Below are 26,136 nucleotides of genomic sequence, written 5' to 3' on the forward strand. Positions count from 1 at the left end.
TGAGAGAGGAAGGGGGGTTAATAGGGATTGCATGAAACCTCACCAAGTGAAGAAAGACTGAGAATTGAAACTGTTTCTTTGAGACAAAAATCCCCATATTGTTGGAAATCATTAGCATGGTGGATAAGTAGGGATATTGAACGACTTGAGATGATTGCTTCTAAAATTAACTCCTATTAAGAAGCAACACTAGGAACATAGAAATTTGGGTCTTTTTGATAAACTAGAGGAACTGAAATTTGAGTTATGTGACATATAGTCCTACCATCAGAGTCACAATTATGGGGATCCAATAGAATAAGAATTTTTTAGAGAACAGTGATATGGAGAGGATGAGTAATGATGGGGACACACATTTTTTGTTTTATTCTTTGATCCCTCATAATTGTCACATGCAACTGCCTCTAGCTTTAGTTTATATAGTCCTGCAAGGTAGGACTCAACAATTTGGCAATATATACTCTGAATGTGCATGGATGCATCTACATGCATATTATCAAATTTATTATATATCAAAGAAATTTAAGTACAGCACATTGCTTGCTAAATGACATATAAGAAACTAAAATCAACAAAACTAGAAAGGAATGAAACATAGTTTATAAACACAGTTCATGCATCACAATCTAAGTTACATTGGATTGTAAACCAAGGCATTTGAAGCTTACAAGGTGTTCATATAGTTTTTCATTTGTAGGGCTTGTTAGATTGTTTTCATTATTTAGTGGGATAAAGGTCAATAAAGAAAAGATTTACAAGACTGCAAAAGCCAGCAATGATGTATATTCAAAATGCTGTGCAATAAGAGAAGGCTTGCGCATACTTAAAGAAACAAAGTGATGAAACTTGTTTCTAAGGATTGTGATAAAACCAAGAAATCTGAAGTTGAAATGAGTACACTAATTGTATCAGTGGACACCGAATTTGTTAAGAAAAAGAAAACCGGCTTGTGGCCATATGCAATATATGTCGAGCCTCTAAAAATGCATGAAAAGTAGAAGCTAGATTATATAGAAAAAATTTAAGAGAATGAAGCAGCATAAAGATAACTTGAATGTTGAAAAGATTTATTCAGTTTGCATTGACACAGAAAGCAACTCTGTAAGAATGTAGGAAATGAAGTACTTATAAATCCATAGGCAATTTCTTTATATAAAACTAATTAATGATCATTAGAATAATGGTACAAATTATCAGTTATGGTAAAAATGTCCAACAAAATGGATTACAAGTAAATTGTTCATAATTCTTGAATAGATATCACAAGTACCAATCCAAAAAAAAAGTGATTAAGCATAATCACAAAGTAAAAGAAAACATGGAAGCAGAATGATAAAGCAAATATGCCAACATTAATGTCTCCACTAGATTTACATGATATGACTTGTACCAAGAGTTCAAGGAAGAACAGAAATAGATGGGAGTTGTGTGAGCGCTTCCAAAGGCCTTGCATTGTTAGAGGGCATTGGGATGTCACCCTCATGGTGTCATTGGAAATGAAGATATTTTATAAAGTTAAGGACATGCAATTGGAACGATGCTTAATGCTTATTGTTCCTTATGGTAGAGGTTATGAATCCTAGTTATAGAGAAGCAATCACTTCCAATACCTCAGAGGCGTATGAAAAAATGCATGCAATCTAGAAATATATCATAATACAAATAAAACACATATATGGCTGTCAATTGATTTACAAAGCTTAAGTTCAAACCAAATGAGGCCTAAATCAAACTCAGTTAAAATTTAATTGAACGAAGCTTGAACCTAACTCATAGGCTAGAAATTAATTTCAAGCCAAGCCAAAAATCAATCCGACTCAATAAGACTCGAAAATATACAGAATAACATACATTATATAATATACTACCATATAAAAGGCATGCTTGATGGCTTAGTTAAAATTATTTAGTTAATATTATGTTTTATGGAGTGATAACTAATAATATATTTCATAGTATATTTAATATTTTTTCCAACTTTTTGTTTTAAATTAAATACTAATCGTTTTCTACATTTAAATATCAAACAAATTGAACTTTAATTCAACTTTGAATAGAGTTTGAATCCAGTTTCATTCAAGCTTAATACAATCTTGAATTAATTTCAGCTCCATTTTAGGTTATCAAGCTAATCAATTAGCCTAGCGTTCAGCTCAATGCGAATTTATGATTGAGTCAGGTTCAATCAAACTATAGATGATGATATCAAAATTCAAGCCCGAAAATGTTTCAAGCCAAACTTGATTAGTCCTAGGCTCAATCAAGATCAGGTCAATTACACCCCTAAAAACAAACAAGTAAAAACAAAGAATGGAATATTATCACAGCAATGGGGAGAAGGGGGGGAAAATGGTACAAGTAAAAGGAAACGCTAACCTTGAAGATTCACCGGATACACAAGGTCGATATAATGACTTATCTAGTGGCAACAGGTTAGAAAGAATAGATTGGCTTGAAGAACCCATGGCTTTGAAGCCACTGTCATCCTCCAACTCTTTCTTGGGACATGTGCTCCTTAACTTTGCTTCTAGAAGAGTAAGACTTGCATCTAACCGCAAGATTCTCCTGAACATATCATATTGAAATTGATTAGTAGAAGCAGACTCAATCAAAAACATAAACAGAAAAACTAGAACAAGTGCCATAAAGTTCAATTAAGTCATTAGCAGTGTCATAAGTATCCTAGAATGTCATATATTCAAGAATATTATCCAACAATGTAAAATGAGACTAGTTGCCTACATTGTGAGCAAATGATATAATTTTCAAACTAGTGGACTCTCCAAGCAGAACCCGGTGCCAACTAACATTGGAGGGCCTCAATTATCTAAGCAATTGCAATGTGATTATGTTGTCAATCATGTGCAAAGAAAATGGCAATGCAATTGATACTTGCATAGGTTGAAGCATAGTTGAATGCCAAGTTTGGATAAAACAGGTTTTTCCTGATGCTGGAGTGTCTATAATTGATTGAGTGAGTGGACGTGGGTTGAACTAGACATGAGACTAGACTGCACAAGTCATGGGACCATGTCCAGCACACATGCCACCGCATGGATCGCGAGTCCCGGCCGCATGGGTTGCGGGTCCCGGATGCATGGATCGCAAGTCCTATACGCATGGGTCTCGAGACACGACGTTTTTGGGGATTAATTATTCTTTTGTCTCAATTAGGGAAGTTTGATGTTACTTAATTCTAGTGATTTTTAATTTTTGTGAACTTTTTTTTTTGAAACTTTTGATATTATTAGAAAAGTTAGTAGTTAGGTTATTTGAGTCAGAATAGGACTAGAAATCTCATATTGAAAAGATGAAGAAGAGTCCCTTTATTCTACTTATAATTGCCCCCCACCGGGGCTCCTTTTGTAACCATACTTGAGATAGTTGAGTTATTAATTAATAAGAATTCTCCTGTGGAAATTTGTATCGCTTTCTTTCTATTCTCTTTCTTCTCCGTTTTGGTGGATTCCTAAGATTTGCGAGTGAGCATGCGAGAATTGTATCCTTAGAGTGGCCAGGCAAGGCGGTGTGTTCGACCTTAGAAGCAAGTGATCCACCCCAGCTCCTCTTCCAACTATCCTCCGCCCGCTCTATCACCTTGTGTTGTACATACAGTAGTGGGGTTTCTACCTCACTACAATCAGTTGCACTGACATATCCTTCCTCTTTCGAGTTTTCAACCTAAGTTCAACACATCCTTGGCATCAGTTGATATTAGAGCATGGTTTCAAGATGTCACCCTGCCGCCGCAATGTCGAAGGGCATTTTGAATGTAAGCAAGATCTGTGAGACATCGAATTAGATGAATTGCATCGCCAACTTGAACAACTTCAACAAGAACATTGGCGGCTTTATCAACGGCAAGAGAAACATGAATGCCAATATTGTAAGCATTCTAATCGCTACTCTGATAGAAAACCCTTGGATGATAAATGCTAGTGTTTCAATAACGAAGTGGAAAATTTCAACCCATTTTACAATAGAAGAGCATCTCCATCGAGCAAAAAAGATATCCGTCACCAAAGTGAACGAAGATCACATTGCAAGAATCGTGACTTCGGCATCAAAATAAACATCCCCAATTTTGAAAGATGTCTGCAACCTGATGAGTTCGTTGATTGGCTTTACATTGAACAAGTTTTTGAGCTTAATAAAGTTCTTGATGATCGATGTGTAAACTTAGTCGTCATTAAGCTTAAAAAGTACACATCAATCTGGTGGAAAAATTTGAAACGACAATGTAAGCATGAAAGATGCAGCAAGATCCGAATGTTGGACAAGATGCATCGCAAACTCAAAGTAAGTTTTTCTCGAAAGATTATCATCAAAATAAATTCCTTAAACTCTACAATCTCCAGCAAAACGACATGACCATAGAAGAGTACACCATGAAATTCGAGTAACTCCTCATGATGTGCGCCATCAAGAAGCCCGAAGAGCAAATTGTAGCGCGATATCTTAGAGGACCAAAGCCAAAAATTGAGCAAGTTGTGCGACTCCAACCCTATCGAAAGTTGAATGGTATGATACAATTGGCAACAAAAATCAAAAAGCAACAACTAAGGATAAATAATTCACGCATTCTGAGGTATAGAGATAGAGCATCCAACCAAAGAAGTTCTGTATTGAAAACATCAACACCCTCCAAAGTTAGTACCTCCCAACCGTCTCAAAAGCAGGATAATGGCATCCTCAACAACCCCAGCTGTTCTAACACAATGGCCTCTAACCCTCGCAAGTGTTTCAAGTGCCAAGGATTTACACATATTACAATTGATTGCGCAAATAGAAGCTCATCTCTCGGGTGAAAGAAGAATCTTATGTAGAAGAAGAACAGTCGGTAAAGTGGGATAAGATTCAAGCGGGAAGAGTTGTGCATGCCAATAAAAGTGAAGCCTTGGTGATCCACCGCAACCTTAATACGACCGGGGGAGCTAATGAAGAAGACTAGTTACACCACAACATCTTCCATACATGCACTTCGCATGGCAAGGTTGTTCAGGATTTGGATTTCTATAATGAAGTTGAAAAGGAATTTCCAATGATAGAAGATAATGTTCTTCCAATGGCTAGCTTACCAAAAAGAGTTGTGAAGCTGGATCTCATGGATAAGTTTTTATCGGTACCAAGTTTCAATTGCTCAGATCTCTTGCAACCAGGCACCTCTACTTCTACAAACCCCTTCTGTTTAGAATTTTTCTCCTCTTTTGAGGTCAACAATGGCAGTTCCAATCCAATTCTGCTAGAAAATGATAACCAAGATGATGCAGCAAGGTCAGTTTTCTCTGTGGATCTACTTTCAAATGAAATTCAAATAGAATTAGTCAATGCTGCATCAAAGGCCCTTTCCTACACACAAGATATAATTAAGGAAAGAATTTGTCTAACATATGCATTGCAAGCAGCATAAGAGGAGAAACTCATCATTAATGAGGAAAAACTAAATGAGTCTCTGTGGAGTGATTGATTAAAACCCTATTTGATTTTGATGAGCTCAAAGCATTTGAGTATATCTTTTGTCTACTAATGAATTCAATTGAGTGTTTCAGTGAAAATCTTGTCTAAGTGTCTCTAGACTTGGTTCAAGATATTTTGGATAAGTTAAGAAGTCAGTTTGAACCAAAGTCTGAGACTCGAGTCGACTCCAGGATATTACGAGTCGACTCCAAGCGTATCAGGATCACTGGCACGGGCTCGAGTCGACTCCGGATCATTATGAGTCGACTCCGACTGAGAACAGACAGACAGACAGAAGGAATCAACTTAAAACCTGTCAGCGAGTCGACTCCTGAAGTGCGCGAGTCGACTCCGATGTTTACCGAGTCGACTCCGGAGAGGTATGAGTCGACTCCAAGGAGTTACAGGCAGAAAAGTCAGAGAGCGGTTTTCGACCCTAAGATTCGAGTCGACTCCTGTGGAACGCGAGTCGACTCCAAGGATTGGCAGGTCGACTCCAAGGAAAGCGAGAGTCGACTCTCAGCGGTACACAGAAAAAGTCAGAGGGCAGTTTTTGGACTCTGAGATTCGAGTCGACTCCCGCATTGCACGAGTCGACTCCGAGACACCGCGACCCCAAAGAAGACAGAAGACCAAGTTGCTGTCTCTGAGATTCGAGTCGACTCCCAGACAGCTCGAGTCGACTCCAAGGCAGCGCTTCACTAAAAACACAGAAGACTAAGTTTCGGAAACTGAGAGCCGAGTCGACTCCGGAACAGTTCGAGTCGACTCCAAGACTGGACGAGTCAAAAGACAGTAGATCGGGAGTTCGGGCTCTGAGCGCCGAGTCGACTCCCAGGATTGTCGAGTCGACTCGAGTGGACCAAATTCAAAAATAGATCCACGGACTTCATGGGACGAGCCGACTCCGAAAATGCCAAGTCAGCTCCAGAAGTTGGCGAGTCGACTCCGGGTCAAGTCGAGTCGACTCCCAGTCGAAGAGGCGACTTTAATTCAAATCCGGAACAGTTGCCGAGTCGACTCCAGAAAAGCATGAGTCGACTCCCGCTACAGCCGAGTCGACTCCTGATCGCGCGAGTCGACTCCAACTCACCAACGGACATATTGTCAGGCTGTGCAGAGTGTGCAGAACGGGCAGAAAAAGGTCTCTAACGGCTAGTTTCCGTGGGGGATGGCTTAAATAGCCACAGAGGACTGTAGCAAGGCAGAGAACAACTATTCCACTCAAAGAAATCAAGCATTCAATCTCTGCAACCTGTTCTTCAACGGAAAAGAGGGAAGAGCGACATTAACTCCATCCAACTTCCTCTTCCCAGCATTTAAGGAAGCCTCCTCCTGCATTCAAGTCGATCACACATTCAAAAGGAGACCCGAAGTTCGAGAAGCCCTACTCAACTCCAACTCAAACGTGTTTGAGGGCTTCTAACTTCTTTTCTGTTTATATTGTTGCTTATCTGCTTTTGAGAAGCTTTGTTTTCTGTTTGTCCCTTTTATTTACAACTTGTCTTTGCTTGATTCAATCGGGGGATTGAATCAAGAGTATTGAGGTTGGTTGGTGAGCCGAGTGTAAAACCAACGTGTGTAAGGGTTCGATTGTGATCCCGGAAAAACAATCGGGGTGGTTCTAGTCGGTGAGCCTGGGAAAACCGACCGAGTTCGTTGTGAGCTCGTAAAACAACAAGTTTGGTTGTGAGCTTGTAAAACAACCGGCTGTAATCCAAGGGGTTATAGTGAATTTCCAAGTGAGACTTGGGGAGTGGACGTAGGAGCAAGGGTTAGCTCCGAACCACTATAAAATCCTTGTGTTTGTGATTGTTTGTCTCTTTTCTTTACTCTCATTTCATTCACAGCACATAGCAATTAATTAATCATCTGGGTAAAGCATTAATTAGTCATCCACAACGTTTTAAATAGCTAAATTCTTTTAAAACCCAATTCACCCCCCCTCTTGGGTTGTCTATCTGGGCAACAAGTGGTATCAGAGCCTAAACTCTTCTACCCTAAGAGTCAAAGATCAAAATGACAACCCCATTTGGATCTTCCCACATTGAGGGTCAGTCCACCCAAAAACCCCCATTCTTTAATGGATCCGACTACTCATATTGGAAGGCTAGGATGAGAATATTCATCCAAGCCCAAGATTATGAGATGTGGACCATTGTAGTAAATGGGCCATACATCCCATCCATATATGTAGAGGGTGTCACTGTACCCAAACTAGAAAAGGATTGGGATGAGCATGACATGAGAAAGGCACAACTAAATTCTAAAGCTATGAATGTGCTTTACTGTGCCTTAGATAGAAATGAATTCAATAGGGTCTCAACTTGCAATTCTGCAAAAGAGATTTGGGACAGACTTGAAGTGACCCATGAGGGCACGAATCAAGTCAAAGAATCCAAAATAAATATTTTGGTTCATAAGTATGAACTATTTAAAATGGATTCTAATGAAACAATCACATGCATGTTCACTAGGTTTACTGACATTGTCAATGGCCTAAAAAGCCTTGGCAAAAATTATACTAACAGTGATCTTGTCAGGAAAATTCTTCGCTGTCTACCAAGGTCATGGGAAGCCAAGGTGACGGCAATCCAAGAAGCTAAGGACTTGAACAAGCTTCCACTTGAAGAGCTCCTTGGATCCCTAATGACCCACGAGCTAACAATGAAGCAGCACAGCGAAGAAGAGTCCTCCCATAAGAAAAAGGTAATAGCTCTTAAATCTACTTCATCTAACAAAGACTTGTCTTGCAGCAGCAGCAATGAAGAAGAAGAGCTTGAGGGAGATGATGGTGAGGCTCTTCTTGTGCGCAAGTTCAGAAAATTCATCAACCACAAGAAGTCCTATCATCAAAGGAGAGGCCCCTCAAATTCCTACCGCAAGGATAAAGGTAAGGAAAGGGAAAGTGAGGGGATTGGGTGTTATGAGTGCAAGAAACCGGGGCACATTCGAGCTGAGTGTCCCTTACTAAAGAAAGGGAGCAAATACAAGAAGAAGAAAGCTCTCGTCACCACCCTATCGGACTCGGACTCATCATCATCATCGGATGATGAACAAGAAGAAAAGGCCAATCTCTGTTTCATGGCCAATGAAAATGAGGTAACGTCCGAATCGCATCTAGATTTTACATTTGATGAACTTTATGATGCATTTAATGAATTAATGATAGAATATAAGGCCATAAATCTTAAGAATAAAGAACTAAAAATAGCTAATCAATCATACCTACATAAATACGATAAATTAGTTAAGGATAAGGAATTAATCACCAAAGAAAATATAGAACTTAAGACAAGCAACCAACTTTTAACTCAAAAGACTAATACCTTAACTAAAGAAAATGAAAGGCTGAATAAAGAAACATTAGAACCTAAAAAACATAAACAAATCTTAAACAAGGATCTCACAAAAGAACTAAATGATCTAAAAGCAGAAAATCAAACACTAACTAAAGAACTTGAAAAATATAAACCTTTGGTTGAAAAATTTACATATAGTTCAGAAAAATTGAATATGATACTTAATAGTCAACGAGCGGTATTTAATAGAGCGGGTTTAGAATATAAACCTAAAAATAAGCAAAAACTTCTTAGTAACTTCTTTGTTAAAGCTGGAGAAAGCAAAACTAAGAAAGTAATCTGCTTTTGTTGTGGAACTGTAGGACATAAGGCAAATGTATGTAACTATAGGAAAGGGAAACTAAAAAAAAAATTAAAAGGGTATGGGTTCCAAAAGGAACCAATATGACTAACCATGAAGGACCCAAGAAAACTTGGGTACCTAAGATTATATGATCTGCTTGTGTAGGAGTGTCTTGCAGCCAAGGTCAACAAAAATTGCTGGTACTTGGATAGTGGCTGCTCAAGGCACATGACGGGTGACAAGGATCAATTTTTCACCCTTGAAGCTAAGAAGAGAGGTGCTGTGACTTTTGGAGACAACAACCAAGGTCACATCATTGGTATTGGTAAAGTTCAAATTACCCCTTCTACTTTTATTGATAATGTTAGATATGTTGATGGTCTTAAGCATAACTTATTAAGCATTAGTCAATTATGTGATAAAGGTTATGATGTTATGTTTAAACCATCACTATGCATTATAACAAACCCAAATGACAATAGTTTAGTTTTTAAAGGAATTAGACGTGGGAATGTGTATGTTGTAGACCTTGAAGATCTTGCCAAACATAACCAATGTTTAGTTGTTAATGAAACTAAGGATAATGATGCTAGTTGGTTATGGCACCGTAAGTTAGGTCATGCAAGCATGGACACAATAACCAAACTAGTTAAAAGAGATTCCGTGATAGGTTTGCCAAAATTAAAATTTGAAAAGAATAAAATATGTGAAGCATGTCAATTTGGCAAACAATCTAGGAACTCATTTAAATCTATAAAGTGTGTCTCTACCTCTAGACCTCTAGAACTACTACACATGGACCTATTTGGACCAACTAGAACCACTAGTCTAGGTGGAAATAAATATGGTCTAGTCATTGTAGATGATTATTCTAGATACACATGGGTTATGTTCCTAGCACATAAAGATCAAGCTTTTTCAGTTTTTAGAAAGTTCCATAAGGAAGTAACAAATGCTAGAGATTCTTCAGTCATAGCCATTAGAAGTGACCATGGAACTGAATTTGAAAATCAGTTATTTGATGAGTTTTGTAGTAAAAAGGGGATAACCCATAATTTCTCTGCACCTAGGACACCACAACAAAATGGAGTTGTGGAGAGGAAAAATAGAACTCTAGAGGAAATGGCTAGAACTATGTTATGTGAAAGTAACCTCCCTAAGTACTTTTGGGGAGAAGCCATTAATACTTCTTGTCATATATTAAATAGAGTTCTATTGAGACCCATTATAAAGAAAACACCTTATGAACTTTGGAAAAACAGAAAACCAAAGGTAAACTACTTTCATGTTTTTGGATGTAGGTGTTTTGTTCATAACAATGGGAAAGATAATCTAGGTAAATTTGACTCTAAATCTGATGAGGGCATATTCTTAGGTTACTCTACAACTAGTAAAGCCTATAGAGTCTTTAATAAAAGAACCCTAGTTATAGAAGAATCTATACATGTTGTATTTGATGATTCTAGTGACATCTCTTCTAGCAAGAGAGTTAATTTTGATGATGATGCTGAAATTCTTGAAGAAAAGATAGATGAGATGACATTACAAGATGATAATCAAAAATTAATTGAAGGTGCATCATCAAGCCAAGAGGCTATTGTGGATCATGGACTAACTAAAGCTTGGAGGTATGCTCACGGGCATCCTAAGGAATTAATTCTAAATAATCCATCTCAACCTATTAGGACTAGGGCATCCCTTAGGAACTTAAATAATCATCTAGCTTTTGTTTCTCATTTTGAGCCCAAACACATAGAAGAAGCTGAAAAAGATGTAAATTGGATAAATGCAATGCAAGAAGAATTAAACCAATTTACTAGAAACAAAGTATGGAATCTAGTTGAAAGACCTACTGAATATTCAATTATAGGTACTGTTGCTGGTGGTCCAAACCGAGAACGATTGGCACAGCGGTGTGAACGGGGTTCCCTTGGAGTTGGGTTGATTGCGCTCCACCTTCCACCGGGAAACCTGCAGGCAAGCCTCGCACCACCACTGGGGTAGTGGGGGCCCTCCGACGATCAAGTCAGAGGAGATTGAAGGAGAAGGAGAGATAGTAGTAACGGATAAGAGAATACTCTGGAAAACCTTTTCTTACCCCCCCTCCCCCCCAGCCCCATATATATCAGGCTGGGGGGTTTTTCCGGGGATTCGTCATCGTGTGGCACGATGGGGCTGCCACTGACATGGCCGTTACAGGGCGTCGTGGGGCAGCACTGGGTACGGCCCTGGCAGGGCATAGTGGAGCTCCGCTTCGTACGGCTGTTACAGGGGATCGTGGGGCAGCGCCGGATACGGCCGTTGCAGGGAGTAGTGGAGCAGGGAGCCGCGGCGTGCCTCAGAGGAATAGTCTGTTGTTGTCGAGAGATTGCCGACTCGGGGTCGGATGACTGGATCAGGAGGCAGCCGACTCGGGGTCGGGCTGCGGAGCCGAAGATATCCGACTCGGGGTCGGATTGCTGGATCAAGGGGCAGCCGACTCGGGGTCGGGCTGCGGAGCCGAAGATATCCGACTCGGGGTCGGATTGCTGGATCAAGGGGCAGCCGACTCGGGGTCGGGCTGCGGAGCCGAAGATATCCGACTCGGGGTCGGATTGCTGGATCAAGGGACTGCCGTAGTCTTCCTGGGCGCGCGTGCCGGTCACGTGGGGCATGGTGGCTAAATTCCCCCGTAACAGTAGCCCCCCACTTCCGAGCCTGGAACCAGGAGGGGAATGGGTGAAGGGAGTGATGCTTCGAGATTACCACCATCCCTCGGAAAGGCGCGCGCGCTTCGAACTCCCCGCCTCCTTTATGGTGTATAGCGGTTGTCGCTGATCTGGCAGTCTGCGGATTTCGGCGGACATCCTTCCTTAATGGCGTCGATTCGCCTTTGGGGCGCGAGCGATCCTTCGGCAGCCAGGCGTCCTCTGGCGTCACCGAGGCGTCACCCGCCCTTCCGCCTATTTAACCGGGGGCCCTCCCCCGTCCGCTTTTCTCTTCGCAGGCATCTTCGAGTTTCTCCCTTGCGCTGCTGTCGTTGCCGTCGGACTGTTTGCTCGCTCCTCCTTTGACGCCCTCGGAGCCGTTCTTCCTTCCCTTCCGGTGAGTTCCCCCATTCTCCAATTTAGGGCTCTCCATACTTTCTCCTTCCGTATTAGTGTACTTCAGTCGTTCCGGTCCTTTCCCCCTTCTTGGCCCTGTCCTGACCGTAGATCCACTGGCCATTAGGTATGGACGAAGTAAGAGCGGACCGCATTCAGTCGGATCTGGTCCCCGAAGACCTAGATAGGTTCGTGGCCCGGTACCACCTTCCCGAAGCCTGCAACGTTACGCTCCCGGGGCCTGAGGAGAGGATGTCCCATCCTCCTCCAGGGAAGGTCGCCATCAACGAGGACATCCTTCGGGCCGGGTTCCGCTTTCCCCCCTCGGACTTAGTTATACAGGTGCTTCGGGGTTTAAGAGTGGCGCCGACGCAACTGGTGCCGAACTCATGGCGCGCCCTGACGGCCTTCCAGGTTCTCTGCCGCATGCACGAGGTTTCCGCCACCCTGAATGTCTTTTGGGAATGCTACGGCCTGAACGGCCACCCCGAGGACAGAGGGTGGTGGTGCTTTGCGGCGCGGCGAGGGTGCGGCCTCGTCAAGGAGGCTCCTTCCTCCATCCACGGCTGGAAGGAGCGTTTCTTTTTCATTGACGTAGATCCCTCTTGGGGAATCAGGGCAACCTGGGAGACGCCGATGAAGTCCCCGATCGGCCTATCGAGGTTGTCGAGGGAGGAATCCGATGGCGTCGCCGTCTTGAAGGGGTTGGTTGCCGAGGGCCGGCTCCCCCCGGTGTCTCGCCTTATTTCTGAGGACACCTTGGTGAACGTCGGCCTGAGCTCGGTCCCCGCTGACCGTGAGCCCGCCACCACTTCTTTTTTAGCTTTTTTCTCCTCTTTCGTTTCTTCTTTCCATCAGCTTCTCAGTCTCCGACCATCTCGTCCTTTTTGCAGAAATCGACGACATCACGCGGTCGGACAAGGCGATGGCTGTTGGTAGGACGTCCCTACTGGAAGCGGTCCGGAGGAAGAAACGGACTCCTCCGAGCGGGGTCCCACCGGCGAAGAAGTCCCGCCTGCAGGCGACTCCGACGCCGACAGACGGGTCCGGACCCACCGATCAGGGGGACGCCGCGGGCTCGGACCGACAGTTGGCGCTGTATCAGCCCTCCGGTGATGAGACTACCGTTATTCCGGAGGTGTCATCCGAGCGTGCCCGAGACGGCCGGGTTGGACGCGATCGGTCCCCAACCCGGCCTTCGACTCGGTCGGCTTCGGATGACACGAGGAGGGGCGCGCCGAGGCCCCGGCCGAGCGGGACCCTGTCGATTCCTGGAGCGGCCCCCGCCCCGAGCACGGTCAGCATGACTCTTCCCCAAGCGGTGGGTAAGGGTAAGGCTGTAGAACCACCGTCCGGCTCCGGGGCGAAGTCGGGGTCGGCCTTCACTTTCGCCGGCGCCCGAAACCTCATCGAGACGGTGCTGCTGAAGAAGGACCGTAGGCAGGTCCGGCAGATGAGGATCCCTGACGTCGGGGCTGCCAGCTGCGTCTGTCTTATGTCGGTGAGTGTTCTTTTGGTCGCTTCCGCCACTCATAAGCTCTATTGATCCCCGTCTGACGCTCTCATTTTTTCCTATCTTTTAGCTCGCCCAGTACATGATTCGTCTGGAGGAGAGCCACGAGGAACAGGCGAGGCTCCTGGCGATGGCCGAGAGCCAACTGAAAGCAGTAGAGGAGGGAGGCCAGGCTACGGCGGGGAGGACGACCAGGGACCTCGAGACGAGGCTCCAGGTGGCCGAAGAGCGGGCACTCGGCTTCGCCGCCCTCGAGAGGCAACTGTTGGAGGCTCAGGAGCAACTCAAGGTTGCCTCGGGTCTCGAAAGCGAGGTCAGGAAGGCGGAGGAGCGGGCCGAAAAGCAGTCCCGGGAGGCTGCCGACTTCCGGGAGAGGTGGGAGAAGGCCCAGCGGTCAGCCGACAACGCCCGCAACCGAACCCGGTCTCTTGAAGCCAAGCTGGGCGAATTGGAGTCGGTCTTGGAGGAGTACCGCGCGAGCGACCAGGAGCTTCATTCGCGCCTGGAGGAGGCTGAGGCTGCTCGCATTGCTGCCGAGGCGAAGCACAAGGAGGCTCGGGCTGATCTGCTGAGGGTCTCCTCCGAGGCGGACGACCGGATTGTGGCGAAGGTCATGGAGGCAAAAGCTCAGATTACGGAGCGAGCAGAGGCGGCGCTGGCCGAGAAGAGCGCGGAAATCGGGCGTCTGGCGGTACAGGCCTATCGTCAGTCCGATGAGTTCATCCGTGACATGTCGGAGGCGGTACAGGCCTATCGTCAGTCCGATGAGTTCGTCCGTGACATGTCGGACGCGGGGTCCGACTCCTTTGTCTTAGGCTTCGACGAAGGCTTGGCAAGGGTGTCGGCTAAATACCCCGGGATTGACCTGAGTGGGGTCTCCCTCCTCGACTCCCCTCCGGCGCCATTGCCTGCTGATTTTCCAACCGCCTCCCTACTCCTTGCGGACGTGCCCGGCGTTCCCGACCCAGGGGTTCCTCCAAGCTGACCCTCTGTACCTTTCTTTGTCCTTTTCTTTGTATGTTGGCGTTTTGCCAAGTTGTATGGGTCTCGGCCCTGAAACAATGAAAGTTAATGCAAATAGAGTGTTTCTTCATTTCACTTTCGTCCTTCCTCTTTTTAACTCTTGGTAGCGTCTCGCCGACTCCTAACTCTTGAAGTTCTTCCGGCGCTAGGCCGGGCATCCGAGGGTTAGGCCTCAGGAAATTCTTCCGGCACTAGGCCAGGCATCCGAGGGTTAGGCCTCAGGAAATTCTTCCGGCACCAGGCCAGGCATCCGAGGGTTAGGCCTCAGAAAATTCTTCCGGTGCTAGGCCAGGCATCCGAGGGTTAGGCCTCAGGAAATTCTTCTGGCGCTAGGCCAGGCATCCGGGGGTTAGGCCTCAGAAAATTCTTCTGGCGCTAGGCCAGGCATCCGAGGGTTAGGCCTCAGGAAATTCTTCCGGCGCTAGGCCAGGCATCCGAGGGTTAGGCCTCAGGAAATTCCGCTCGTTAGTCGGCCAAGGCTGGCGCAAGCCGAGGCGACCGGTCGGGGCTTCAGGCTAGTCTGCTCCCGGGATGATCATCGGGTTAGCCCGGCATCCGAGGGCCGAGCCTCGGGGAATTCCGCTCGTTGGTCGGCCAAGGCTGGCGCAAGCCGAGGCGATCGGTCGGGGCTTCAGGCTAGTCTGCTCCCGGGATGATCATCGGGTTAGCCTGGCATCCGAGGGCCGAGCCTCGGAAAATTCTTTCGGCGCTAGGCCAGGCATCCGAGGGTTAGGCCTCAGAAAATTCTTCCGGCACCAGGCCAGGCATCCGAGGGTTAGGCCTCAGAAAATTCTTCCGGCGCTAGGCCAGGCATCCGAGGGTTAGGCCTCAGGAAATTTTTCTGGCGCTAGGCCAGGCATCCGGGGGTTAGGCCTCAGGAAATTCATTTGGCGCTAGGCCAGGCATCCGAGGGTTAGGCCTCAGGAAATTCTTCCGGCGCTAGGCCAGGCATCCGAGGGTTAGGCCTCAGGAAATTCCGCTCGTTGGTCGGCCAAGGTTGGCGCAAGCCGAGGCGACCGGTCGGGGCTTCAGGCTAGTCTGCTCCCGGGATGATCATCGGGTTAGCCCGGCATCCGAGGGCCGAGCCTCGGGGAATTCCGCTCGTTGGTCGGCCAAGGCTGGCGCAAGCCGAGGCGACCGGTCGAGGCTTCAGGCTAGTCTGCTCCCGGGATGATCATCGGGTTAGCCCGGCATCCGAGGGCCGAGCCTCGGGGAATTCCGCTCGTTGGTCGGCCAAGGCTGGCGCAAGCCGAGGCGACCGGTCGGGGCTTCAGGCTAGTCTGCTCCCGGGATGATCATCGGGTTAGCCTGGCATCCGAGGGCCGAGCCTCGGGGAATTCCGCTCGTTGGTCGGCCAAGGCTGGCGCAAGCCGAGGCGACCGGTCGGGGCTTCAGGCTAGTCTGCTCCCGGGATGATCATCGGGTTAGCCTGGCATCCGAGGGCCGAGCCTCGGGGAATTCCGCTCGTTGGTCGGCCAAGGCTGGCGCAAGCCGAGGCGACCGGTCGGGGCTTCAGGCTAATCTGCTCCCGGGATGATCATCGGGTTAGCCTGGCATCCGAGGGCCGAGCCTCGGGGAATTCCGCTCGTTGGTCGGCCAAGGCTGGCGCAAGCCGAGGCGACCGGTCGGGGCTTCAGGCTAGTCTGCTCCCGGGATGATCATCGGGTTAGCCTGGCATCCGAGGGCCGAGCCTCGGGGAATTCCGCTCGTTGGTCGGCCAAGGCTGGCGCAAGCCGAGGCGACCGGTCGGGGCTTCAGGCTAGTCTGCTCCCGGGATGATCATCGGGTTAACCTGGCATCCGAGGGCCGAGCCTCGGGGAATTCCGCTCGTTGGTCGGCCAAGGCTGGCGCAAGCCGAGGCGACCGGTCGGGGCTTCAGGCTAATCTGCTCCCGGGATGATCATCGGGTTAGCCTGGCATCCGAGGGCCGAGCCTCGGGGAATTCCGCTCGTTGGTCACGCGCCTGTCGCTTGCCGCTCGACGAGATTTCTCCGTGGCCAGCTACGATTGTGTTTCTCCTCTTCTCCAAGCGTCGCCTGGGGAACACCAGAAGGGTATTAAATGCTAATTGAGGCGTTACCTGAGAAATCGGATCGCCAGTTGCTGCTTGCAAGGAGTGTCAGTTAAGCAGCCGCAATACGCGCGTTCTTCGAGGCGGATGCGGCCTGGGCGCGAGCGGAGATACGTGGGCCGTGGGATACACCGCCCGGAGTGTTCTGCATGAAGAATGCAATTAAGGAGAACGACGCTTAGGAGATCGTGGGAGGATACGCCTCGAGAGCTGGAACGGCTCCGGATTCGGTGCGCCCGCCTTTATTGGAGCCACCCGCATCGGAACGACCGGGGGGCCACAGTTTGGCTATAAGTACAAGTGCAGGCGCGGTGGAGCCTGCCAAGCCGGAGCTATTCAGGTTACCATGGATCGTGGACCTCCTCTTCGGCGTGTGGCTGGGAAACCCCCGCCGGAGGAACGGGAGGCGCGCCCCTCGCGACTTCCGCCAACTAGCCGTTTCATCTGGGATCAACAAGGAGGTTCTCCCCGGCGGAACTCCGCTCTAGGCGTTTCATCCGGGATCACATCCCCCCTCCTTTCAGCCCCGCCTCCCGATTGAGCTCTGCGCCAGACGCTTCATCCGGGATCGCGCCTCCTCGCGCTCTTCTCCCTTGTATTCCTCCCCTCCCCTTCTCCTGGGGAGGACCGGAATATCCCTTGGAGGTGGCGTTTCTCTGGAGGCAGCGGGAACTCCTCCTTCGTCCACTTCTTCTTCGTCCGCGCCGGCTCTTCGTCCTTTGCGTGAGGCGTGGATGGCGCCTCCGGGGAGAAGCACCCACGCCCGTTGGGATTGCAGCTGCTTCGGATGGAGGGTTCGGGGTCCCAGATCTTCAGCTCCACGGAGTCTCCACCCCTTCCTTATTTTCTTTACTCCCCAATTCCCCTCTGGGAATTCTTTGTAATCACACGAACACACCGTTGTAACCAGGAATTATTGAAATGAAAAGAATTGTACATTTTTCGAACTGTCTTCCTGGCTTTGTCGCTCTACTGGTGATACACCCGCAGGTTAGCGGAATTCCAGCTCCTCGAAATTTCTCGACCATCTAGGGCCTCCAACTGGTAAGAGCCAGGTCGGTTTACCCAGCGAACCCTATACGGGCCTTCCCAATTTGGCGCCAGCTTCCCACCTTCCGCGGGTTGAGATGCTTTGGCTCGCCTTAGCACCAGATCTCCGATTCTGAAAAGTTTCGGTCGGACCTTGGAGTTATAATATCGGGCCACCCTCCGCTGATACATCGCCATCCGAACCTGCGCCATTTCTCTTGCTTCTTCCAAGAGGTCCAGGTTCCCTCGGAGTTGCTCCGAATTGGCCTCGGGTCGGTGCGCGGCGACCCGGGGCGAGGGGAGTCCGAGCTCCACGGGAACAACCGCTTCCGTGCCATAGGTTAGGCTGAAAGGCGTCTCCCCGGTAGGGGTCCGATGCGTGGTCCGATACGCCCAAAGGACATTCTCGAGTTCTTCGACCCAAGCTTGCCCCGTCCGACCGATTCGCGCCTTAATTCCTTGGAGGATTGTCCGATTTGTGACCTCGGCCTCACCGTTGGTTTGGGGATGCGACACAGATGTGAACCGATGCTCGATCCCGAACTCCTCGCAGAAGTCACGGAAATGCTTGTTGTCGAACTGTCGACCATTATCCGAGATGAGGACCCGAGGTACCCCAAATCGGACAATAATGTTTTTCTTCACGAACTTTCGGACTTGCGCCTCCGTGATAGTGGCCAGCGGCTCTGCCTCCACCCACTTGGTGAAGTAGTCGATTGCAACAATCAAAAATTTTCGCTGGGCTGAAGCGACGGGGAATGGTCCGAGGATATCCATTCCCCACTGTGCGAAGGGCCAGGGCGCGGTGATTGGTGCCAAGGGGACAGAAGGGACTCTCTGGACATTGGCGTGGCGCTGGCAGGCGTCGCATTTCCGTACGTGATCCTTCGAGTCCTCCAACAAGGTAGGCCAATAATAGCCTTGCCTCATGATCTTGTGCGCTAAGGACCTAGCCCCCAAGTGCGATCCGCAGACGCCCTCATGGACTTCGCCGAGGACGTAGGCCGCCTCCGAGGGGCGGAGGCACCTTAAGAGGGGGGCGGTGAACGAGGTCCGATACAGCCTCCCTTCATAGAGTACGTAGTGGGCGGACTTCTTGACAAGTCGCCGAGCTTGATCTTCGTCTTCAGGGAGGATCCCTTCGGCGAGGTAGGCGACGAGCGGGTCCATCCAAGACGGCTCCGGATCAATCGCCATCACCGCCCCAGCCTCGCCGATACTCGGGGCATCCAAGGTCTCCAGGTAGATTGCCCTCGACAAGTTGTAGGCCTCTGTGCCCACCAAGCGGGACAACCTGTCGGCCCTGGCATTTTCGCTTCTGGGGACCTGCTGAATGTCGACACTGCCGAGGTCGGGAATGAGTGCTTGCACCTTCCGGACGTAGTTCTGCATGGTCGGGCTCAGGGCCTCGAACTCCCCACGAACCTGCCCGACCACCAGCTGGGAGTCGGTGAAGACCTTCAAACGCCGAATGCCGAGCTCTCTGGTGAGTTTGAGTCCCGTGACTAGGGCCTCGTACTCCGCCTCGTTGTTGGTCACTGGAAATCCAAACCTCAAGGCATACTCGGCTATCACTCCATCAGGACTGGTAAGGACCAGCCCGGCCCCTCCACCCTCGAGGTTCGACGACCCATCGATGTGAAGCGTCCAAATCGGGAGGTCGAGGCTGGGCGTTTCTGGCGGTCTAGGTTCCGCCTCCTGCACCGTGCACTCAGCGAGGAAGTCCGCGAGCACCTGGGCCTTGATGGCGTGTCGAGGCTGGTAGCGGATGTCGAACTCACCGAGTTCTACTGCCCACTTCACCAGTCGTCCCGCATTCTCGGGGTTGCTGAGGATCTGTCGTAGTGGTTGATCGGTTAAGAGGGTGACCGAATGAGCCTGGAAATAGGGGCGAAGCCTCCTGGTCGCGGTCAGCAGCGCGAAGGCGATCTTTTCAGCCTTCGTGTACCGCGTCTCGGCATCCCGTAGGACCCGGCTGATATAGTACATAGGCTTCTGGAGCTTTGCCTCTTCCCGAACCAGCACCGCACTGACCGCGGTTGGGGAGACCGCCAGATAGAGGTAGAGCATCTCCCCTTCTTGCGGCTTGGACAGTAGGGGAGGAGACGCCAGGTATTCCTTGAGCTGGTCGAATGCTGCTTGACATTCGGCCGTCCAGAGGAAGTCTTTCGGGCGTTTTAACACCTTGAAGAATGGTTGGCAGCGTTCGGCCGATTTTGCCACAAATCGTCCAAGCGCGGCGACCCTTCCAGCGAGCTCCTGAACCTCCTTTACTTTGGTCGGAGGGGACATACCTTGGATGGCCTTGATTTTGTCTGGGTTGGCTTCGATACCCCGCTGGTTGACAATGAAACCGAGGAACCTCCCGGCCGAAGCGCCGAAGGCGCACTTCGCTGGGTTCAGCTTCATGCGAAACTTCCGCAAGGTGGTGAAAGTCTCCTCCAAATCCGCGATGTGCTGGTCTGCATAGCGGCTCTTCACCAGCATATCGTCCACGTACACCTCCATGTTCCGGCCGATTTGCTCTTTGAAGATTTTGTTGACGAGGCGCTGGTAAGTGGCGCCAGCATTCTTCAGACCGAAGGGCATTACCTTGTAGCAGTACAGCCCCCGGTCTGTTATAAAGGCAGTTTTCTCCTCGTCCTGTGGGGCCATCATTATCTGGTTGTAACCGAAGAAGGCGTCCATGAAAGACAGCAGCTGATATCCGGAAGTCGCGTCGACCAGTTGGTCTATTCGCGGAAGCGGAAAGCTATCCTTAGGGCACGCCTTGTTCAGGTCGGTATAGTCGATGCACATCCTCCACTTCCCGCTCGCCTTCCGGACAAGTACAACATTTGCCAGCCACTCGGGGTAGCTTACCTCCCTTATGAATCCTGCCTCCAAGAGCTTGTCTACCTCCTGGTCGACCACCCGGATCCGATCCGGGGCACAGTGTCTCTTCTTCTGCTTTATTGGTCGGTGGGTCGGGTCGACGTTGAGGGCGTGAGAAATGACCTCCGGGTCGATCCCAGGTACATCGGCCGCCGACCAGGCAAATACATCGGCATTGGCTCGGAGGAATTCCACCAACCGGGCCCGAGCTCCCGGGTCGAGATTGGCGCCGACCCGGACCGCCCGGTCGGGGCGGCCTTCCTCAAGGGGGACTTCGACCACTCCCTCGGCCGGCTCCCCGTGCCGCAAGGCCACCTCGTCTCTGGCATCAAGGGACTCGACGCTTAGGGCTTCCACGGGCTTCTTCCCTTTGAGGTTTGCTAGAAAACATTGCCGTGCGGTCGGTTGGTCACCTCGAACCTCTCCGATCCCGACCGCCGTGGGGAACCGCATGAGCAAGTGGTACGTGGAGACCACCGCGCGAAGGGCGTTCAGCCCGGGTCGCCCGAGGATAGCGTTGTAGGCCGAGGGGATGCGGACGACCAAGAACCCGAGTCGCACCGTGGCTTCTGCGGGTGCGACGCCCGCAGTCACAGGCAGCTCAACGACACCTTCCGCCGGGACTGCGTCACCGGTGAATCCTACGAGGGGGGTGGACACTTTGTGCAACAACTGTCTGGACAAGCTCATCTTTTGGAAGGCCTCGTAAAACAAAATATCAGCTGAGCTTCCACTATCCACAAGAACACGTCTTACATCATAGTTTGCCATAGTGAGGGAGATCACCATGGCGTCATCGTGGGGAGTCTGAACCCCCTTTACATCCTCATCAGAAAAGGTGATTACATTGCCGACCCTCTGCCTCTTTACGACGGCCGTCCCTGACGCTTCCGTCGAGCCCCCTGCGTTCCTCACGGGCCGAGAGCAGCCCCCAGTGATAGTGTGGATCACGCCCGCAACGGGTCGATTCTGCTCCCGAGGCTCCGGAGGAGCCGGGTCGGCCGGACGCGGGTCTGCGGGGGGACGTCGGTCGCTCACATACCGACCGAGACGCCCCCGACGGATAAGAGCCTCGATCTCGTCCCGAAGCTGGAAGCAGTCCTCTGTGTCGTGGCCGTGGTCTCGGTGGTACTCACAGTACGCCCGGGAGGGCCTCTTTCCAGGGATCCTTCGTATCTGTCTCGGGGCCGGGAGGTCCTCCCGCCCCTTAATCTCCATAAGGATCTGGGCCCGGGGAGTCAGGAGAGGGGTGTACCGGTTGAAACGTCGGGGCGGAGAACGAGGGCGTGGGGCGCCGTGGTTCTTCGCCGGCGACGGGCTTCTGCGCCGACGCTGGGGCGTCGGGCTCCTCCTCTGGCGTGCCTCTTTCCGCCTTTTCTTCCCAAGCTTTTGTGGGATCTCAGCGGCCTCCTTGCTCCGGTGGGCGGCCGCCTCCTCGGCGTCCGCATACTGGTTCGCCCGGGACAACAGCTCTGGGAAGCTCCGCGGCAGGCGTTTGTCCAGGGAGAAGGTGAGTCTGCCCTTCCGGAAGCCACGCTTCAGGGCTGAAAGAGCTACCTCCTGACTCAGGTTCCGGACCTCCAGCGTAGCCCTGTTGAAGCGGGTAAGATAATCCCGCAGGCTTTCTCCCTCGTTTTGCCGGACATCAAAGAGGGAGTCGGAGACCAGTCGCCGCCGGCTACTGACGGCGAAATGAGTGATGAAGAGGCGAGTGAACTGGTCGAAGGACCGGATTGAGTCAGCCTCCAGCCCGGCGAACCATGCCCTCGCCGGGCCACGGAGGGTTGCCGGGAAAGCCTTGCAGAGAAGGGGATCTGATGCTCCGTGGAGGAGCATAAGGGTCCTGAAACTCTCGACGTGATCCCGCGGGTCCGCCGCCCCGTCATAGGGCTCGATCGCCGGCATTTTGAACCCCGGCGGATTCGGGGTCCGCAGGATCCTCGAGGCGAGCGCCGGCTGGGAGATCTCTAAGTCGGCGAAGGGATCTTTGGAATGGCCCTTCAGGACCTGGAGTTGTCGGTCCACCCGCCGGTCCAGGGAACGCGACCGGTGGGTGGGAGACAAGGAGCGGCGAGAGGGGGATCGACCGGAGCGCGGGTTCCTCGAGGACTGGGGGGTCTGGGAACGCGCCCGGGCCCGCCTCTCGTACCCCGCGCAGCTCCGGTGGGAAGGTCCCGGCAGAATGGAGCGTGCTCGAGAATCCTCCTCGCGTCGGCGCTCCTCCCCATGGAAGAGGAAGGAACGCGGGTTAAGGAGGACAGGCGAACGCTCAGGCAGCGGCGGCTCCTGAGCCTGCTGCGGCACCCGGGACATCGCACCCTGCAGATTCTGCACCGCCTCCGCGAGGGTGCGAACCTGCTGGGTTAGCTGGTCGAACTGGGCGGCTTCGACCATCTGAATGGGCGGTGGGGCGGTGGAGTGTTGCTGAGAGCGTGTTGGGGATGCAGCGGCCTCCCGGCCAGTGGCGCGAGAGGCCCCGCGACCGGAAGCATTGGAAGCTCCACGACCACCTCGCCGTGCCATTACGATCGCTCTGAGATCCGTCCCTTCCTCTAGCGCCAACTGTTGCTGGTGGTCCAAACCGAGAACGATTGGCACAGCGGTGTGAACGAGGTTCCCTTGGAGTTGGGTTGATTGCGCTCCACCTTCCACCGGAAAACCTGCAGGCAAGCCTCGCACCACCACTGGGGTAGTGGGGGCCCTCCGACGATCAAGTCAGAAGAGATTGAAGGAGAAGGAGAGATAGTAGTAACGGATAAGAGAATACTCTGGAAAACCTTTTCTTACCCCCCTCCCCCCCAGCCCCATATATATCAGGCTGGGGGGTTTTTCCGGAGATTCGTCATCGTGTGGCACGATGGGGCTGCCACTGACATGGCCGTTACAGGGCGTCGTGGGGCAGCGCTGGGTACGGCCCTGGCAGGGCATAGTGGAGCTCCGCTTCGTACGGCTGTTACAGGGGATCGTGGGGCAGCGCCGGATACGGCCGTTGCAGGGAGTAGTGGAGCAGGGAGCCGCGGCGTGCCTCAGAGGAACAGTCTGTTGTTGTCGAGAGATTGCCGACTCGGGGTCGGATGACTGGATCAGGGGGCAGCCGACTCGGGGTCGGGCTGCGGAGCCGAAGATATCCGACTCGGGGTCGGATTGCTGGATCAAGGGGCAGCCGACTCGGGGTCGGGCTGCGGAGCCGAAGATATCCGACTCGGGGTCGGATTGCTGGATCAAGGGGCAGCCGACTCGGGGTCGGGCTGCGGAGCCGAAGATATTCGACTCGGGGTCGGATTGCTGGATCAAGGGGCAGCCGACTCGGGGTCGGGCTGCGGAGCCGAAGATATCCGACTCGGGGTCGGATTGCTGGATCAAGGGACTGCCGTAGTCTTCCTGGGCGCGCGTGCCGGTCACGTGGGGCATGGTGGCTAAATTCCCCCGTAACAGGTACCAAATGGATTTATAAAAATAAACTTGATGAAAATGGTACTGTAATAAGGAATAAGGCTAGATTAATAGCAAAGGGTTATAATCAAGAAGAAGGTATAGATTTTGATGAAACCTTTGCCCCGGTAGCTAGACTTGAAGCAATTAGGCTTTTGCTAGCATTTGCATGCTCTAAGGACTTCAAATTATTTCAAATGGATGTAAAAAGTGCATTTTTAAATGGGTATATTAATGAGGAGGTATATGTAGAACAACCTCCTGGTTTTGAAAATCATCAATACCCTAATCATGTTTATAAATTGAACAAAGCACTTTATGGTTTGAAACAAGCACCTAGAGCATGGTATGAGAGGCTTAGCAAATTCCTATTAGAACATGAGTTTTCTAGGGGAAATGTAGATACAACACTGTTTCTAAAGAAGAAAAACCAAGATATGCTATTAGTACAGATTTATGTTGATGATATCATTTTCGGTGCTACTAACAATCGCCTCTGCGAAGAATTTGCTGATTTGATGCAGAATGAATTTGAGATGAGCATGATGGGAGAGCTAAACTACTTCCTCGGGCTTCAAATCAAACAGTCTGAAGGAGGCATCTTCATCAATCAAGCCAAATATATCAAGGAGATGCTCAAGAAGTTTGATATGGAGGGAAACAAGTCAATCAGCACCCCCATGAGCTCATCATGCAAATTAGACCAAGATGAATCAGGTAAATCTGTAGATCAGAAACTATATAGAGGTATGATAGGATCTTTATTGTATCTTACTGCAAGTAGACCTGATATCATGTTTAGTGTTTGCGTGTGTGCTAGATATCAGGCTAATCCTAAGAAATCACATCTAATTGCAGTAAAGAGAATCTTTAAATACCTAATAGGAACAAAGAATATAGGGTTATGGTATTCTAAAGAATCTAGCCTAAACTTAATAGGATACACAGATTCAGACTTTGCTGGATGTAAACTTGATAGAAAAAGCACCAGCAGGTCTTGTCAATTTCTAGGTGAAAACTTAATCTCATGATTTAGCAAGAAACAAAACTCGGTTGCATTATCTACTGCTGAAGCTGAATATGTTGCAGCCGGGAGTTGTTGTGCTCAAATCTTATGGATCAAACAACAATTAGAAGATTATGGCATTAAACAAGATAAAATACCCATTAATTGTGATAATACAAGTGCCATTAATCTAACTAAAAATCCAATTCAGCATTCAAGAACCAAACATATTGAGATAAGACATCACTTCATAAGAGATCATGTACTGAATGGTGATGTGACACTACAATTTGTTTGCACTGATGATCAATTAGCTGACATTTTTACAAAACCCCTAAGTGAAGAGAGATTTAGTGTGCTTAGGAGGGGATTAGGAGTGATTGATCCATCCTAGTGGTATTTTCCACTAGTTCATTGATTTTGCTGATTAGATTGTGGTTAATATAGAGTATCTTTACAATGATCATCAAATCAGATCATAAGTTAGTGATTTTCCCTCATTCGGCACGAACATAGCATGATTTTTAGGTGCGTGCCAAAGTTCGAGACGACTCGAGTAAGTTTCAGAGTCGGCTCGTAAGGGGGAGTCGACTCGCGCTTAGTCGGGAGTCGACTCGCGCATAAGGAGAGTCGGGGTCAATAGGCGCATAAGGAGAGTCGACTCGCGCATACTTTGGAGTCGACTCGAGGTCGAGTCGACTCGCGACTCAGAGGAGTCGACTCGCAGTAGGGATCCGACTTTTTAACCCTAACTTCGTCGTTTCGAAAACATTTCTATTCTCCGCCGCCACTGTTCACAAGCCCTAGAGCCGACTCCTAGGTCGTCCCCGGTCGTCCCCAAGCCTTTTCCATCGATCTTTCACCGTCCATTAGGGCTTTTCCCCATTCTAGGTCACTATGCCTCGTAAAGCCGTTGTCCGGAAGAGGTCCCGACCCGAGGCCGGTCCCGAGAGGCGTTCCAAGGCTCGGCACGATCCCGCGAGGCCACAACCTCCGGCTCGTT

General features: G+C 49.9%; 1 protein-coding gene across 18 annotated transcripts in view; it reads right to left on the reverse strand.

Annotated features, from left to right (window-relative positions):
- LOC103721441 (WASH complex subunit 3-like) overlaps positions 1-26,136 on the reverse strand; it is a 46,143-nt gene that overhangs the window by 9,160 nt on the left and 10,847 nt on the right. For all 18 annotated transcript variants that reach the window (XR_005509328.1, XR_005509327.1, XR_005509330.1 and 15 more), the window contains one exon: positions 2,377-2,565. Coding sequence is in view for 12 of the 18 variants with exons in the window: in XM_039120953.1 (XP_038976881.1) it covers positions 2,377-2,565 (189 nt within the window). In the remaining 6 variants the exon portion in view is untranslated. The remainder of the gene's footprint in view (positions 1-2,376; positions 2,566-26,136) is intronic.

This window comes from Phoenix dactylifera, unplaced genomic scaffold (genome assembly GCF_009389715.1).
Source record: "Phoenix dactylifera cultivar Barhee BC4 unplaced genomic scaffold, palm_55x_up_171113_PBpolish2nd_filt_p 000925F, whole genome shotgun sequence".
Taxonomy (NCBI): domain Eukaryota; kingdom Viridiplantae; phylum Streptophyta; class Magnoliopsida; order Arecales; family Arecaceae; genus Phoenix; species Phoenix dactylifera.